The 19979-nt window shown below is 40.8% G+C and overlaps 1 protein-coding gene across 1 annotated transcript in view; it reads right to left on the reverse strand.

The window, feature by feature from the left end:
- The window catches only part of Dnah11 (dynein axonemal heavy chain 11), a 313176-nt gene that overhangs the window by 206078 nt on the left and 87119 nt on the right, over positions 1-19979 (reverse strand). Inside the window, exons 29-30 of the mRNA XM_085830726.1 lie at positions 3430-3579; positions 225-458 (exon numbers count right to left, since the gene is read on the reverse strand). Coding sequence (XP_085686852.1) covers positions 225-458; positions 3430-3579 — 384 coding nt within the window. The remainder of the gene's footprint in view (positions 1-224; positions 459-3429; positions 3580-19979) is intronic.

Here is a 19979-nt window from a genome sequence, read left to right on the forward strand (position 1 = left end):
AAGCATAGATATCAACAAATCGACTGGTACCCAGGAAGAGATTGGCAATGCCTTTAATCTGCATTGTCTGATTTTGGATTTACTAAATTGAAAGCAAGCTCTCATTTTCCTCAGGTTAGAAAACCAAGCATCTATATTTCTCCAAAAGCTAATGGGAAATGATGAGTAGTGAAGCTTTCTCTTCAATCCCCTTCAACTGCCAAATCTGAGATTTCCAAAAATACCTGTTTCTTATGGAAATCCTTCAAGGCTGTTTCATAGCCCTCCTCTAGTCGACTGAAGGCAATTCCTACGTCTGTGGTCCACCATATTTGTGATCCAGTTAGAGCCACCTGAGCTGGGAAATCAAAGATCCAGAGCTCTCTAGGTTTCTCCTCGTAGGCTGTGATGGCTTCTGTGATTGCCAGACGCACTGTGTCCTTCATGGTCTGTTCGAGTTGCAGAAGCCAGCTTTCCACCTTGGAAGAAAATTAAAATGTGAGGGTTCAGGCTAAACCGCAGAAGAGCTGCTTCATGCTCCATCTGGCTTGAAGCCTGTTCAACAGGACCACACTAGACTATCTGCAACCTATTCAGAAAACACACACAAGGAGAACTCACAGGGGAACCTCAACTATTAACTGATGAAGCTTTTCTCTACTCAAACCTTTTTCCTCCCCAAATTATAGCTAATTTCTTAACCTCTATGTAATTCACAGACTTCCTAAACAGGGGACATTGTCATTCATTCTTCAGCTTTGAAGATAAGGGGGTTCTAGGCAAGAACCCCTCTACTGAGTGTTTGGTAAGTCAGACACCACAGCCTTCTTTTGGAGCATGAGTTGGGGCCCATAGCCCTTAGGATCACAATTTTAAGAATTATGTCTTCTGACCATGTTTTATTTTCCTGGAAGTTTCCCACTAACAATCTTCACAGTACTAAATCTGAAGCCAAAGTGTTTTCAGTAAATATCTTAATTATATTCCTACTGGTTCCAATCTGCACACTTGTCAGAAACTAGGCAGCATGGTGGTTTAAGAGATAGGACAACTGGTGCCTGGTGACAATCTTTTTAAAAACTTGACTTCCAGCTCATTTTGTTCCCATAAATATATTCTAGCCAGTTTTCCATATTGCTTTGTTAGGTTGGTCTAAATGTCTGTTTCTAGCTGGGCATTGACCACAGGCTATATGGACTGTTTATATAGAATAGAGCCTAGCAGGAAAATGGCTATAATGAATAGATTCCAAGGGCCATAGGAGATTAAGATGTCCCGACTGATTTCTTTCCCTGGCTCCCAGAGGATGGCAGCAACATTCTAAACTTTTTGGAAACTGAAAAGAAATAGTGCACAGATGAGCTGAACACCTTCTTCTTGAAAGGGGACACTGCCCTGACCGTAGCTGGACCTTATGAACATGAACAAATTCATGGTCCTATGGACCCCTGGCCAATGAGGTCCAGTATTTCTGCCTTTAAAATAGAGTGCAGAGTCAGAGTCAGGCAGCAAGCACCCTCACAGGACAGTTATTGTTTGAGCATTTCCTTTGAACTCTGGGATGTATGTCTTCAACAGATCTGTCTGTCCTGAGGAGCTCCATTAGGGAAGACTACAGGGAACTGGATACACCAGTCTATGTTCGGACGACTATGCCAACAACATCAACTTAACGGTATGATTTCATAACTGAGATCTGACTGTTTGCTAGGTCCTACCCTTTTGAAACCTCTTGATATTCTGCCCAGCCTACAGTGAAAATGACCACATTTGGTTAGTACTAATCAGATGTAATACACACACACACAAACACACACACACACATGTCCATCTCTTTGTCCATGGCTTCTTCGTTTTTGACCCCCAAAAGCCCAATGTGATAAATAACTGAATAAATAAATTAAAGAGACTAAATTTGGAAGAAGCAATCATAAAAGTGTGGAGAAAGCATTAAAAATACAAAGCAAAAATACATTCTTAAAATATATAAAATGAAGGTATTCGGAGAATGAACGCTATCTATGCTCAGAAGTTCCCAGCATACGATGCTTATATAGAATAAGTGAGAGCCCTAGGAAATCTTCCAATATCAAGAGTTCTTGCTAGTGACAAGCATATCCATCAGTCGGACGATCCCCCTCTGGGCACCATGCCAGTTGATGAACAGTCTGCCGGGAGGCAGCAGACAGCAACATACTTTTGTCAAGATAGTTTATGGTGACTTGTTCTAATCACTATAATAATATCCTAAAAAGCCCAAGAGATCAAAAATATTTTTTAATCACAGTGTCCTACCATCTGCCTCCCCTTCATTTGGCAGCGTTTTCTGGTACAATATTAAAAAGTAACAGAGAGGAGCAAAGAGAACCCTGGTAAGCAATGGCAGTTCTGCAAAGAACACTTCAAGAAAGCCATCGCCCAGGCCTGAGAGGGACTCTCATAGAGACCACTCCCAAGGTTACTCCGTGAATTAGACCAAGCTAACCTTGCTTCATCAGAGAGAGTGCATGTTTTACCTGGTTCGCTTTTATCAACTTTATACAGGATAGAGACATTTGAGAAAAAAGAACCTCAATTGAGAAAATTCTCTCACCAGATTGGCTGGTGGGTACCCATGTGGGGGTATTTTCTTGATTAATTATTGATGTGGGAAGGCCCAGTTCACTATGATTGGTACCAATCCTGGGCAAGTGGTCCTGAGTTACATATGAAAGTATTGGGAGCAAGCCATTGGGAGCAAGCCAGTGAGCGGTGTTCCTCCATGGCTTCTGCTTCAGGTCCTGCCTCCAGGCTCCTATCCTGACTTCCTCAGTGCTGGAGAGTTGTATGATGACATAATCCATTTCCTCCCCAAGTTGCCTTTGGTCATGGTTTTAATCACAGCAACAGAAAGCCTTAACTAAGACAACTTCTAACTTAACAGACTGTGCTTTAAGCTGTCAGACAGCAAACGACTCTTCCTTGTGGTGACTGGTAAGAATGAGTTTAGGGATTTGTCCATGAGAGTAGAGAGTATGCTCAGTTAACTGCACCATGGTTGGGCTAAGTGACATCATCTTGGTAGACCTTACTAACACAAGAAGCCACTCACGGTATTCACACCAGAATGTCTAGCCACAGACCATATTCCCTTCCTACAGCTTCTGACAGATGGGTAAAGCCAGTTACTGGGCTTCATGTGCTTATGTTCCCAAGTCTTACTCATTCACTCAGTGGCAATCCCTTCTGTGTAGCTGAACTCCAAATATTATTGACCCATGCTGGATGCTAAAGCTAAATGAGAGAAACTGGGCACAGACCAGGACCTTCTTGGCACACTAGGGATGGCGAACAGCAATAGAACCAACTAGAGCCTGGTTTTAAACATGAACTAAACAGTCTTGCTAGTCCAATTTATCCTTGTCCTAAAGTCATCCCCTTTGCATAGAAAACTTCAAAATCAACTCTTACATGGCCTATGCATTCACATCCGGCCTGGAATGGGACATACTCCTTTTCTTTGCTGAACATTCCAACTGCTTTGTGTGTGGACACGTCCATATTATCTTCGAACTGCAGATCCGAGATGCTGTCAAAGAGTTTGACAAGGTGGTGTGTTACCTAAGACCAGAATGTTAAAGAAAAGCTGAGTGTTTCTTACTGTACAAAATCCCTGGCAATTGAGAAACAAAACCATACAAAGTTACTAACCTTTATTCATAAATTTCCAGAATTGTCTCAAAATCAAGGTCACTAATAAGATACAAATATCTAAAATGAACCTGATAGAGAGGAGGCCAGGCTTCTGATCCCACTGTGATATATAGCCTGGTGGGTGCTCACTATGCCTGGTGAGTGCTCGTTATGCCTGGTGAGTGCTCGTTATGCCTGGTGAGTGCTCCCTATGCCTGGTGAGTGCTCACTATGCCTGAAGTCTCACTGACCTGTCTTAATGCACCACAACTGGGGACATTCATTTTAGGAGAACTTCTAAGATCAAACTTCTAAAATTCAGATTTATATTCTTGGTCTAAAGTACAAGAACACTGGTAAAATATCTAAAATAAACATGAATTCAAGAAAATCTTATGGTTTGAGGTCTACTGACATCATTTATTCAGTGGGATATTTTGAGTCTCATGCATAAAGAGGCTGAATGTACATAAAGAGGCTGAATATTGTTTCCCTTTTTTGATTTATTAGGTAAGATTTCCAAGCCAATATTGCTGACACTGAATGGCAGCGAGACTTTAGATTCACAGGTCCCGGGACTCATTAATAAAGACCACATCCCATGTCCTTGCTTCTCACAGCCTGCATTCTCCAAAGGAAACTAACGCATTGAACTTGATGCATCTTATTGAAATTTGACAAATTGAGGTTAAAATGAAAGATGAATACCAGCAGACCTCTCGTCTGACAAGGTCAGTCTGAAGAAAAATATGTAACTGGCCTTCAAACACAAGTCCTCAACTAGTCATACTCTCCCTTCCACTGACCCTTCTAATAAAAGTCATGGCAGGCCCCTACCTAGGAACAATGCCTAGCATCACCCTGGAGGATTAAGGAGGAAGGCAGCTTTTCAGTAGGTGGACTCACACCCAGACATCAGCTAAAACACTCATTTCTTTTGGAAAAGACTAACTCATGGCCAGAGATGGGCCTAGAGGAACCACCAATGGTAGGAACCCACACTCCTCTGACTCGTGGTATCACTGAATGGAAGAGAGTTTCATGGTTCCTCAGCAAATTAAACAGAATTATCAAGAAACCATCGATATACCCTGCATAGAGCCACTTGAACATACAGTTATATACCAGTGTTCCCTCCATGGATCACAGTAGCCAAAAAGTAGAAACTGCCACTCAAATAGATAGATAAGCAAATTGTGCAAGGTATATACTGTGCAATATTGTTAGGCCACGTGAAACAATGAAGTGTGTATGTATAGTAACAAAGACTGTATGCTGGCACATACTCTTGTCCTAGAACTGAGGAAGTGGAAGCTGAAAGACTGACTTCTAGTCCAGCCTGGAATATCTAGTGAGATCCTGTTTTAGAACAACCATGGGACATAGCTCAGTGGTAGAACACTTGTCTAGTACACACAAGGTTGTGGATTCAATATCTAACTCTGGGAGAAAAAAAGACGACGTGAATGAACCTTAAGAACACTGAGTCCAATGAGAACAGCAGCCAGTCATCCAATCTCATCAACTACATAAACATCCACACAAAATACCAAGAATGTGCAAATCCACAGACAGACTGCAGACCACTGGTTCCTAGTGGTGCTAGGGAGAGAGTCATAGACAAGCAATGTAATGGATGCAGAAGTATATTTGGGGGTAACCAAAAATGTCTTGGAAACAAAAGAAAGGTGGTATGGTAGTTGTACAACACTAGAAATATGCAAATAACACTAAAATGTACACATTAAGACAGCTGATTTTCTGTGCTATAAAATTTTTCTTCAGAGAAATTAGGGAAACAATACCCTTCTCAATAGTCACAAAAAATATAAAAAACCTTGGTGTGACTCTAACTAAGGAAGTGAAAGATCTATATGATAAGAACTTCAAGTCTCTGAAGAAAGAAATTAAAGAAGATCTCAGAAGATAGAAAGATCTCCCATGCTCATGGATGGGCAGGATCAATATAGTAAAAATGGCTATCTTGCCAAAAGCAATCTACCGATTCAATGCAATCCCCATCAAAATTCCAACTCCATTCTTCAACGAATTAGAAAGGGCAATCCGCAAATTCATCTGGAATAACAAAAAAACTAGGATAGCAAAAACTCTTCTCAAGGATAAAAGAACCTCTGGTGGAATCACCATGCCTGACCTAAAGCTGTACTACAGAGCAATTGTGATAAAAACTGCATGGTACTGGTATAGCGACAGACAAGTAGACCAATGGAATAGAATTGAAGACCCAGAGAGGAACCCACACACCTATGGTCACTTGATCTTTGATAAGGGAGCTAAAACCATCCAGTGGAAAAAAGACAGCATTTTCAACAAATGGTGCTGGCACAACTGGCAGTTATCATGTAGAAGAATGCAAATTGATCCATTCCTATCTCCTGGATTAAGGAACTCCACATAAAACCAGAGACACTGAAACTTATAGAGGAGAAAGTAGGGAAAAGCCTCGAAGATATGGGTACAGGGGAAAATTTTCTGAATAGAACAGCAATGGCTTGTGCTGTAAGATCTAGAATCGACAAATGGGACCTCATAAAGTTGCAAAGCTTCTGCAAGGCAAAAGACATTGTCAATAAGACCAAAAGACCACCAACAGATTGGGAAAGGATCTTTACCTATCCTCAATCATATAGGGGACTAATATCCAATATATATAAAGAACTCAAGAAGGTGGACTCCAGAAAATCAAATAACCCCATTAAAAAATGGGGCTCAGAGATAAACAAAGAATTCTCACCTGAGGAATACCGAATGGCTGAGAAGCATCTGAAAAAATGTTCAGCATCCTTAATCATCAGGTAAATGCAAATCAAAACAACCCTGAGATTCCACCTCACACCAGTCAGAATGGCTAAGATCAAAAATTCAGGTGACAGCAGATGCTGGCGAGGATGTGGAGAAAGAGGAACACTCCTCCATTGTTGGTGGGATTGCAAGCTGGAACAACCACTCTGGAAATCAGTCTGGCGGTTCCTCAGAAAATTGGACATAGTACTACTGGAGGATCCCGCAATACCTCTCCTGGGCATATATCCAGAAGATGTCCCAACCGGTAAGAAGGACACATGCTCCACTATGTTCACAGCAGCCTTATTTATAATAGCTAGAAGCTGGAAAGAACCCAGATGGCCCTCAACAGAGGAATGGATACAGAAAATGTGGTACAGTTACACAATGGAGTACTACTCAGCTATTAAAAAGAATGAATTTATGAAATTCCTAGGCAAATGGATGGACCTAGAGGGCATCATCCTGAGTGAGGTAACACAATCACAAAGGAACTCACACAATATGTACTCACTGATAAGTGGATATTAGCCCAGAAACTTAGGATACCCAAGATATAAGATACAATTTGCTAAACGCATGAAACTCAAGAAGAACGAAGATCAAAGTGTGGACACTTTGCCCCTTCTTAGAATTGGAAACAAAACACCCATGGAAGAAGTTACAGAGACAAAGTTTGGAGCTGTGACGAAAGGATGTACCATCTAGAGACTGCCATATCTGGGGATCCATCGCATAATCAGCTTCCAAATGCTGACACCATTGCATACTCTAGCAAGATTTTGCTGAAAGGACCCAGATATAGCTGTCTCTTGTGAGACTATGCCGGGGCCTAGCAAACACAGGAGTGGATGCTCACAGTCAGCTAATGGATGGATCACAGGGTCCCCAATGGAGGAGCTAGAGAAAGTACCCAAGGAGCTAAAGGGATCTGCAACCCTATGGGTGGAACAACATTATGAACTAACCAGTACCCCGGAGCTCTTGACTCTAGCTGCATATGTATCAAAAGATGGCTTAGTCGGCCATCACTGGAAAGAGAGGCCCATTGGATTTGCAAACTTTATACGCCCCAGTACAGGGGAACGCCAGGGCCAAAAAGGGGGAGTGGGTGGGTAGGGGAGTGGGGGGGAGGGTATAGGCGACTTTTGGGATAGCATTGGAAATGTAAATGAGGAAAATACCTAATTTTTAAAAAAGAATTTAAAACTTCTAAACTAAAAAAAGAAAAAGAAAAAATTTCTTCAGTGGAAAACAATGGCTACTATCAGCAGAAAGTAGTCTGAAGCTGGACAATATTTTCCTGCTCACCGGTCTCGCCTGTCACGAGTGTTTCTCAACCTATACTGTAGCTGGACTTGGTATGTAACAGCAGCTGCCTGAGCTATCTGCATGACAAGCCCAACAGTATCAGTAAGTTTCCTTTGGGGCAACTTAATCTTTTAAAGTCTTCACACCGTGCTGCATCTGCAGTTTTAGCGTTAAGGCTATGGCATTGGGACATCTTCAAGTTTAAAACAAATGAGTTTCTGAGGGTCTTCCTTACTTTAGATATAGGGAGAGAGGTAGGCGGATCACTTCCTGGGCTATCATATTCACCTCCATTTCTGCATGTTACCCAAAGGGCATTTATACACAGAACATCTCTGCAATAATCTAACCATTCACTCTCCCCACTGAGGTGGCCAGGAAGCGCACAGATGTCAAACAGCTTCTACTGTGTAATGGGCCTAGATAATACTCAATTGAAAATCTGCAGGATAAATGAGACCTCAGCCATCGGGCACCCTCACACATTATTGCTTTGCTCAGAAAATAATTTCACAACAACTTCTGGCCTTATAGCTGCCCTGGCAGTTGCCAGAAAATGTAAATCTCTTAACTTCCAATCCTCATGACTTGGATCTGGTGTTGTTGAAATCAGATGTTTCTTTCTTATTGAAATTTTCTAAGAGGAATTTTTAAAACAAATGTTTTTGATGAATATCTTTGTATTTTAAATGAAATTACATTTTCTTCCCGGTTAACTGATTGGGAAAAGATTTTATTTTACAACTAAAAACATACATTAAAATAACACTTCCAGACTATTATTAAAGAAACCAAATCTTTATCACGCTCTAGGTTTGTTTCTAAAAGATTACCAGTAAAAACTGAAAAATATTTCCTCATGTTACTTGGGTGTTGTGCCAACTAATGCATGCATACTGTCCCAGCTTGCCACAGTAGTGTGTGTTCATAAAATATTGTCATGTGACCTGAAAGTGCATCAACCATCTTAATAAGCAACATGGAAACTTATGACCATGCAAAGACCTTTAACAAGTTTTGGTAAAGATTGGTCAAGGACACCACAAGAACCTACAGAGTCAACTAACCTGGACCCATAGGAGCTCACAGAGACTAAACCACCAACCAGGGAACATGCATGGGACTGACCTAGCCCCTCTGCACATAGGTAACAGCTGTTTAACTTGGTCTTCATATGGGACTCCTAACAGCAAGAGCAGGGACTGTCTCTGACTCTGTTGCCTGCCTTTGGAATCTTTTCCTCCTACCGAGCTGTCTCACCTAGGAGAGGATGCAGCTAGTTTTACTGTAACTTGATATACCAAGATATCCATGATATCCATAGGATACCTGAAGAGAAAAGAAGTGGATGAGGTATTGGGGGTGGGGTGGGGTGCAGGGAGTAGAGGAGGGAGGGGAAACTGCAGTCGGGATATAAGGTTAATTAATAGAAAAAATGGCAAAACATTAAAATCTTACCATGGGTTGTAAATGTGTAAGGAACTAGAGAAAGCAGACAAGCTATTTGGTACAGTGTAGTTCAAAATAGTACATGTATTGAAGCAAGTAGGATGTTGAAGATTTTAGGGACATTGAACAGTGATGGTCTCTTCTGGCTTGTGCAATAGAAGTAGCAGCTCCGCTGTGTCTTGGCAAAGAACTCCTTTTGAGTTTGGGTCAACTACTGACATGTTGTTCTTGGAGCTCTCAGTGGTATCAGCCTTTTTATGCTTCTTAGGTAGGGCATCTAGCTTGTTTTGTGTTGTTTCTTGGTTTCCTTTGTTTTGTTTGGTATTTCATTTTATCGCTTTGCCAGTGTCACTTACTCTGAACTACGTCACATCTTTTGTTCCAACCATGGCTATCCTTCATATCAGGAAGCTTGTTCTTCATGTTCTGCCTGAATGTGCAGGCTCTCTAAGGGTAAGGAGTCGTCCTCTGGTTGCCTGTCTTTTCCTAACTCCAAGTGTGTTTGACTTGACACCCACTTCTAGCATTATCCCCAGATGGCACACTTTCTACAAGTCTCTATCTATTCACCTTCCCACCAATCCCCTGTCTCCATCAAATATTGTTGTGCATTTCATGTGGATTATCCTAGGGATGCTGAGGTCACACAACAATATCCTAGAGACGTTAAGCTCATGCAACAATATCTTGGTAGCAGATAAAACAGTGGCTTATTGCTGACAGCATTTAGAAGATATGATCTAACTGTTGCTGATAATGTTCTACATCTGTGATTTCTGTGGGCCAACGAGCCAGCAGTTAAGGCCTTACTCTATTGTTCCCCATCACTACAGTGCAGCATCTCAAACATGAATCATGCCAGGGAACTGAGTTCTGTTACTGAATCTTGGTAACTGAAATCTGTACTGTTGGAACCATAAACAGAATCTTTTATAGGACTTAAATTTATTTTGTAATTTACGACGCAAACTAATAATATAGCCTATGACTTCCATCTGCTGTCCACCAAGAAAATGAAGGGGAGAAAGAAGAAATTGGTCATTTCTAATTCTCTTCTCAAATCTCACCATTGTTTTTTATTTCTACCATCTAATCTTATGTGTCTTCAGTGTTTGTGAAGATGCTGCTACTCGCTGAGACAAAGCACACAGAGCTGCAGCACGACAGGCCTGGTGAGTACCTAGGAGGCCACTGGTGCGTTCATTCTCATTCATAAGGACAATGCCCACCACCACGTAAGAACTTAAATGCGGGCAGTTCTGCCTTTCAAAGCTATTCGTCTGGAATAGCTATCAGACTGGATGTGAGTCCATCCTATTATTATCACGTGCATAAATATTTAAGCCAGTCTGTCAAAATGGTAGACAATTATTCTTGCTTTAGAATAGAATTTATTATTGGTGGTGATGCATCATCATTGGAAGTCTAAATCTATTTTAGAGGATTTGATCCTAGCACATTCACATAGTAAAACTTTAAATAGCCATCATACACCGTGCTGCATAGTAATATGACCATTTTATTAAATATATAGGACAAATACATAAAGCAGTACATTCACCCAGAAAGAGCACCCAGGAGTATAAAGAACAGTGCATCTTAGGCTGTTTTCTGTCTGGTTTTTTTTTGCCATGTATATATTATGTAATTTTAAATAAGGTAATCCAATATAAATTCTACACTTTTTCAAGTAAACGTACAAAAACTGAGACTCATATAGAGGAGAATGGGGTAACCCATATATACAACTGGGTGAACTTTTATACAGAAGACACAAACATCAACAGCATTGCCAAATAGAAGAACAGAATAGGAGGCTTGTAAGTGTTCAGCTCTAATGTGACATATATGTATACACATAGACAAAAATACATATATTATATAATTATATACATATACAAAATGTACACATATATACATATACAATATATGCAATATATAGACACACACACATATGTTTATAACCTCATCACTCAAGGCTCAAGGGTCTATCAGAAGGGAGCTAGAAGTGTTGGATGACTTCAAGGAAACAGTGTTTTCCAGACACAGCAGGGCAGATGTACATATGAACTCACATGGACTATAACAGCTTGGACATGACTTACACAGCTAAAGCCAGACAGACAAACCCCCAGCAAGGACAAGGGGAGGAGCCATTGGCATTTGATTGCTGATGGGGAAGGAAGAGTCAGTTTTCTTTAACGGTGTGACAACTTGTATATCAACCATCCTTCAGGGTAGGCCTTACACACAAGGGTGGTATTACCAGCACAAACTGGACTCAATGAGGAGAAAGAAGGGAGAGAGAGAAAAGGAAGAGGAACTGGAAGTAGGCTGGTTAGGAAACTGGAAGGAAGTGGGGGAGGGGTGAACATGATCAAAGTAGATAGCATGGAATTCTCAAAGAATGAATAAAAGTATTATTTTTTCAAAACAAACAAAAAGATCATGACCCAAACATTTCTCATGGCCCATCTGAGTTTTTCTTCCTCTCAAAATCTACATTTTCAAAAGGACCAACAATAAACTTCTGTAGAAGCAAACTCACGCAACGAGCCCCACCTTCTCCTATGACTTCAGGACTCCTGTGACTTAAGATTGTGTGTTTTTAAATGTTAGCTTCTTGGTGCATTTGGTCTTTGTATGTCATGATGTGAGTTTGTGAACCCTAAGTCACGTGAAAGATTTGGGGTATACCTATGCAAATTAACAAGAAGCAGTGGATACTCACTCTCCAGCATGAGTGTTGATGGAGTTTACCTCAGTCATCCTGTATTCACAAGTCAGAACGATGCCATAGCTGGCAGCAAGGCATCTTCAGGAAGGAAAAAATGGGGAAGAGACAAGGAAGAAAGAAGACAGAAAAGGAGAGTAGGGAGGAAGGAAAAGAAAAGCTAGGTAGGCTAGCTTAATGAGTTAGAACTTCATATTTTAATTTCACCTGCAACCTTTTATCCTAAAGCAGTACAAAAAAAAGAAAAGAAAAGAAAAGAAAAGAAAGGTCTTGATGGACATGCCTGCTTACAACTATCCATTAATCAATGAAATATGGATTAGCTTTGGAAGTATTATTAATTACTCCCAAGATTTAGTGGGTTTAGCATCATGGCAGTTCTGCAGCTTACAGTGACTGTGTGTTAGACTCCTCAGCTGGCTCAGCCAGTCCTAATTCTGGCAGACTTGTGGTCTGCTGGGATCCACAGCTTCTCTAATGTGGTGATGGTGGTCCAGGTGATGGCCTGGTCCTGCGTTCACTAGCCAGGAAATTAGTGATGACTCACTGTGTAGGGTTGCCACAGGTTTCAAAGAGCAGTAACATTCTAAGGCTTAATGCAAAAGAGCTCAAGAACCTTTTGCCTTGACTCACCGGCTAGACAAGTACAGGGCAGTGCAAAGGGAGAAACAAGCTGGACTAAAGAAGAGATGAGGCAGGGGGAGGGGATAAATCTTACCATAACAAGTTTAAAGTTTTCTTGATTTTTAATACAATAAACTCATCACTCAATAATCCACAGATATACTATCATTTTCCTACTTGATGCCAAGAAACTAAGGACTTAAGTATAATGAAATGACAGTAGTCAACAGAGACACCATCTGATCTCATGTCTATACAGTTTCAAAGTTTCTCCTCTTTCTGAAGGATGGCTACTATGCTGTCTTATCTGGTCCCATGCAGTTAGCATTTCAGTCTTCAGACTTTATAATTCCATCTGGCATCATCTTCCTTTTGCTTAAAGCAGTTCCTTTAACATGTCTCATACCACTAGTTTGCTGGTGTGAAACTGTCCAGCTTTTGTGCATCTGAAGAAAACATCCTCACTTTCCCTAAATCCTTAAAATATCCTTTCTTTAGTAGACAACTTCAGCTTGACAGACTTACGGTACATTGAAGCCAGGACTGCTCTGTTGTCTGATCACTTGCATTCTTTCCAGTGTGAGGTCAGCTGTCATCCACTCATTAGCTCTTTTGTGTGTTCTGGGGCTTTGTGGATTTTAGTTAGTTAAGTATTTGGGGCTATTTCTTCTTGGTTGTAAACAATCTGAGCAGCTTTTGTTGTTTTCTTCATATTCTCTCTCTCTCTCTCTCTCTCTCTCTCTCTCTCTCTCTCTCTCCCTCCCTCCCTCCCTCCCTCCCCTCCCCTCCCCTCCCCTTTCCCCTATCTCTCTGCCCCTTCATTCTCTTCTTCTTTCTCTCCCTCCTCTCTGGATTTCTGAAGCAGAATCTCACTCTATAGCCAACACAGGCCTGGAACTCACTTTATGTCCCAGGCTAATCTTGAGTTTATGGTATTCCTTCTGCTTCAACTCCCATGTATTGGGATTACAACTAAGTGTTACTAAGTCTCATAAATTCACACTTTTCACTGATCTGGATAGGTTTGGCTGTACTTTTGCAAATATTTCTCTTCCTCTTTCTCTTCCTCCCCTGTACTTTAGAAAGGTAAAGCACATATGAAACTTCCTTAAAATTTCCTCATGGCCAAGCAAGATCTTCACTGTACTCTATCAATAAATCCTAAGGGTGTCTGGTCTCACTCATGGAAACAGGCACTATTCCCAGCCTGTGAGAACATTGGTGTTTTTGCCTCTAATCCTCTCAGATGGGTCATTCCCTCACACACATTCACTAATCAAACACTCCCTAACTCACTCACAGGGGCCACTTAAGTTTTTAGAAATCACCTTCTCTTGCCTCTGGGTGTCCTGTTGTGAAGACTGAAGCCCAAAGCAGCCATCATGGTACTCACTTGCCTGCTCCTTGCTCCTTGAAAATCATAGTTTTCACTGGCTACCATTCAGGATTAGTAAAGCTATCTTTTGTCAAAGTTGTTAGTTCTAGGTAGGAGACTAAATCTAACTCCTATTATGTCATCATGGCCAGACTATGTGTGGCCCACTGTGGGTTTTGTTGTTTTTCTTGGATGATTTGATTGCTTATGTCTGCAAATTACTAGGAAGCATCCATACATGAACTATCTGAGTGAATGTTCTGCTCATCTGTATATTTGAGAACCACCAGCCTTGCCTTCTTCACAGGGTATACATACACACACACACACACACACACACACACACACACACACACACATATATATACATATATATACATATGTATATAAATGTATATGTATATATGTGTATGTGTGTTTTTAGTGTGTGTATATATGTGTGTGTGAATATATATGCATATATATACATATATATATATATATATATCTCCATCCTATACATATAAATTTGCTCTATGTATCTTTTAACACATTACAACAGCATTTCCCATTTTGAGTTTTTCATTATCAATCTCAATAGTATTTTGATTTTTTAAAAGATTATCTCAGTCAAATCTCAAGATATCCATTAATATTATATGTCCATTTTAAGATAATTTTGCAAATCCAAGACCATAAATATATCTTCCCCCACATGTTTAACATTATTTCCTTGCCTTACCCTTCCCGAGGCAATCTATAGCCAAATAGAACTGAACTTTAGATAACATATGTAATATCTCCCAACCCCCTACTGCTCTGAACTCTAGCAAATTTATATCCAATTGACCTTAAAGCCATTTCTTGCTGTTTTAACACTCTGGATAATGTCCTTCCTGGTGGGCCTGCATTTGGTGTTTTTGATGTTTTTTTTTTTTCTTTCAAGTTCTAGGAGACTAAGGAGAATGCTAACCAGCTTGACACGTCTATGAATCACTTCACATCTCAAGAGAAAGAGCTACGCCCAACACCAGGGAAAGCCCTGTGTGTCTCCCTTCCCCTCCTGTCTTTGTCCCTGAAACCTGATTCTATCCAATGTCCTTTAGACAATGCTCTTCACATCATTTAAACAGATTTGGTTGAGTATTTTATCTAGCTTTTCCTTCTCCTAGAAGGAAAGTATGTGTCTGAAAGCACTGCCTATTGAACTTAGCTAAAGCCAAGTAGCCTTAATAAGCAATGGCAAACCAAGGATAGGACTAGTACTCCTTGCTGGCAAAACCTTATAACATTAAAGAGGCATTTGCTTTAATCACATTATAACTCTTTGATATTATTGTATGCTATACAAATTGGCTATGGAAGGAATTCCAGTGATGGAGTTGCCTTGTGTAGAGTTCTAAGCAGTGGCAACATAGTTTACAGAAGGAAAAAGACACATTGTTATATAACCCATGTTAAGTATTTTTTAACTATATTGATAGGATAGTAAAAGAACATTTCCATTGGCTATGGAATATATTTATTTGAAAACTAGACCACTCTTTTAAACACATACTTAAAAGTTTAACTTTCTATATGTCAGACTGTCTTGAAATAAAGGCATCCATTTACAATAGGATACAGTCTCAAGGTGTCCTACTGTACAAACACACTGCACATGGCTATGGTTCTCTGTACAAACACACTGCACATGGATGCTGGTCTCTGTACAAACACACTGTACATGGCTGTGGTCCAGTCTGTGCCTGCCTAAGATCTGGCAATGCCTTTCATCCTCTAATATTCAGCCTGTCTCCCAGCATCACCTTCCTGCCAATATTGACAGTGCATAAGAACCATCTGTTGCATGCCATCTGTCTCCTTGCTTTGGTGTAGAAGACTTCTTTAAAGATAAGTTGGCCTATTTCCTCTCATGTAGCCTAGTGTTCCTGCCCTTAAAGGGTATTCCATAAGCATGTGTACTGTTTATCTTGTCACTTCAGAGGATACCTGGTGAACCCAGTTCCACCACTGCAGCTCTCTCGCACCTCTATTAAAGTAGTGTTTCTACAAGTGAAGTTTGCTTTAACATATTTAATGTGGTACATCGAACACATAGTTTTAACATGTTGATGAGCATAAAACTTAATGAAATTGTTTGCATTCTTTTACTAATAAGTCTTGGAAACAAGGTGTGTGTTTCATATTTATAGATTATTTTGTTCAGAAATGTTCATCAAAAATATTTCATCTGTCTTTAGAGTTCCTAAGATATACAAGGTTAACGGCAGACTCACCAGAGCTGTTGGGAACCCAATAAGGTTTCCCAATAACTGGACAACAAAATTAACTCAAATTGGTTACAATTAAAAAGCCGAGTATTTGTTGCTACACCTTGGATACTTAATAGCCACATGTGGCCACATGACACAAACACACCAATCGTATTATATTATATATTAATATATTGTAACACTAGAAGCTTCTTCTTCAGTTTAGCTCCATAATGGAGAAGTCTCCCATGAGCTAATCACCACATACCAGCTAAACTCCCCACAGTGAATACAGGGAAAGAAAACTCTCCTAGGAAAACCTTACCTGCCACTTCCTTAGAGCCCACTGGTTAAAACTATCCAGAGTTATCAGTTACTAAGTTACAGCTACACCTTAGAAGGGCATGCAAAGGTATCCTAATATCATTTAAATTTACTACACTTGTTTAGTACACACACACACACAGAGGTGGATATTTTTAATAAATGATATTTAATAATAAGTTTTAATGAAGAATCTGTCACACATCACTACCGTGAATGTGGGGCCGTGAATGCTACAAGTATGTGTAAAGTTTTATTTCTGCAGCAATAAACCAGGAAGTTCAGTCCATTGTCCTGCAGATAATCTGAGGAGGTTGGGCTGTATTTCAAAGGGAGAGAAATCTGCAAATCCTGAGCTAAACCTCCTTTAGTGACTGCCAATACTGGTTGCAGACATCCTGGATACACCAAACTGAATCTCTGGCATCTCCACCCCAGTGCCTTAAATCAGGAACCTCAGTTCACAGAATGGAAGCAGCTTCCACATCAGACCTCCCTGATTGAAAAGTTCAGGCTGAACAAATTCCACAATTAACTTCAGCCACTCTCTTGGACCAACATTCTTAAATTAAATGTGGGGAGGTGGGGTGAGTAGAGAATTCAAGCCATTCACAAAATGTCAAGATGAGTTATCTGCACACAGGGGTGCCTTTTATGGGCCAATTTCATTGTTACTTCACAAGCTGCCATCTTGTGTTATCTTGGTCACACTACCAGGAGCACATTTAAGAATGTCAGTGCCACTTTTGGGATAGCATTGGAAATGTAAATGAGGAAAATACCTAATTAAAAAAAAAAAAAAAAAAAGAATGTCAGCGCCAAGGGCAGAGAGGGACACGCTCTCTCTGTCAGGTGGTCAGAAACGGATTCTGATATTGCAAATGGGGTAAGAGAAGACAGTTAAGCTATACTGTCCAAATGTACAAGATATAAAGAGTTTATATCTACTGATCAAGAATTCAGAATGCATGACTATCTTTCAGACAATGAAATGAACTATGGTATGGCCATGGAGACACAAATTAGTCTAAGGACCTTACTTATCCCCTATAAAACAGGTCCCCCAGGAGTTGCTGTTTGTGCCACCAAGGCTGGTAAATACTTTCTGATAACACTATGTTATTAATAGTGTGATAACATGTTAAATGAACTGGAATGACTCAAAGTTGAAGTAACATAACAAGAAGATTTCCACATGCCCTCTACCCAAGGCCAGGGATAATTGTGGAAGAAGAGATTGTAAGGCTGTAAAAGAAAGAAGTAGTGGACATCTTCATGAACCATTATTTGCTGGACATGATAGGGCCATTGCAAACACAAACTCACAAGTATGACTGCACAGGATCAAGGCAGTTGAACTCCCAGTGTGGACATGCAAAGGGCTTGTGAATCTCCCCATAGCTGAGAAGCTACTAGTAACTGATAGCTGCTAGGAAGGGAGAGCAAGTTCCCTTCAGGGATGTACTCCTGAAAGATTAACTTGCAACAGGAGGTGGTTCTACATCCAGGTACATGCAGACAGCACTAACTGGACTAACAGTCAGAGTCATAGGAGAGGCAGAGTAGGTGAAAAGAAAAGTATAGGGGAGGGGAAGAATTGGAGGAGAGAAATGGGGAAAAGATTTGACCAAAACACTATATTATATGGTGCGAACAATGTGTGTGTGTGTGTGGGGGGGGCATATATATATATATATATATATAATATATATAATATATGTATCAGTAAAAATGCATTACATAGAGTTTAAATTATTTCTAAATGATTTCAATGAAATTACATCCCATGTAATTTGAAATATTTTGACTTCTTTGGAAAAGTGCAGACTCAACCAGAAATCAAACCACTTCAAAGCTGATAGGTTAGGACAGCTACAAATCACACCATCCCTACAGCCATGTGACTTGACCTCTCATTAGCATGGAATAAAGACCTTGTCACCGGCTTTTGTCAACAGGGCTGTGGGGCATCGCTATGCTCTTCACATCACTGTGCTGTGCTCCAGCCCTCAGCTTCATAGTAAGTTAACATCCTTAACACCTTATATTTTTCAGCAGTTCATTAAAGACAGTACTAGTTCTAGTGCTGAAAAAAATGTGTCTAGAATTTTTTTAAGAGTATGATCATAATCCTATGAATAAAATGAAGGTAGGTTACAGCAGTGAGGCAGACTAACACTAGCTAGAAAAGATGCTTCATCCGATGTATGGAGGCACGTGACAACAACAGAGGGACTTAAACAGGTACACAACACCGGCAAGTGAAACAAGTTGGTATCGAGGATGTGTATAATGAGTCACTGTGTGGTTTGGGTGAGCCTTTAAGCATTATTTTAATTATTAGAAAGAAAGCTAGGGCGACATCTCAGTCAGTACAGTACTCGCCTTGCAAGCGTATAGGCCCCAGTCTCATCTCCAGAACAAAGGCAAAACAGCTGGGTGCGGGCACATGTTCTTAATCCCAGCACTTTGTGGTTGGGTGGCCAGCTAGCCTGTTTTACACACATGCACATACATATGTATGTTTATTAAAAGAATACATTGAGTGATCCTCCCCTTGTGTACACTCTAGGACTTTGAGGGCAAACAGGCATGGGGTATGTGTGCACAGTGAGGGGAGTAGACGTGGGTTAAAGGTGGTAAGACCCTTCAGTGTTCAGCCCTACATATCTTATTTTTTATTATTAGATATTTTCTTTATATACATTTCAAATGCTATCCCGAAAGTTCCCTATACTGTCCCTCCACCATGCTCCCCTACCCACCCACTCCTGCTTCTTGGCCCTGGCATTCCTCCGTACTGGGGCATATAAAGTTTGCAATACCAAGGGGCCTCTATTCCCAGTGATGGCCGACTAGGCCATCTTCTACTACATATGCAGCTAGAGACACGAGCTCTGGGGGTACTGGTTAGACTATCCAGAGACTACCCCACCCTGGGATCCATCATCCCATAATCAGCCACCAAACCCAGACACTATTGCATATGCCAGCAAGATTTTGATGAAGGGACCCTGGAACAGTTGTCTCGTATGAGGCTATGCCAGTGCCTGGCAAATACAGAAGTGGATGCTCACAGTCATCTATAAGATGGAACACAGGGCCCCCAATGGAGAAGAGAGAGCACCCATGGAGCTGAAGGGGTCTGCAGCCCTATAGGTGGAACAACAATATGAACTAACCAGTACCCCCAGAGCTTGTGTCTCTAGCTGCATATGTAGCAGTCCTACACATCTTAACACCATCTCCTCATCCAACACCATGAGCTCTTCCATGAACGTGTCTCAAGGATCGGGGCTGGGCTTCCTCTCAGAGGTAGATAAACAGCCCAAAGAGGGAGACCAAGGCATTCCTTCAGTGCTTGTGGGGAAAGTGAAACAATGTATTCCGGATTTCTACTCTACGGATAAGCAAGGGGAGCTGGGACCCAAAGGGAACCTGCAGGAGTCAGTTTCTAGCATGTCCCTTGCTT

The sequence above is a fragment of the Mus caroli genome, unplaced genomic scaffold (genome assembly GCF_978045245.1).
Source record: "Mus caroli unplaced genomic scaffold, Mus_caroli_1 scaffold_14, whole genome shotgun sequence".
In the NCBI taxonomy this organism is placed as follows: Eukaryota; Metazoa; Chordata; class Mammalia; order Rodentia; family Muridae; genus Mus; species Mus caroli.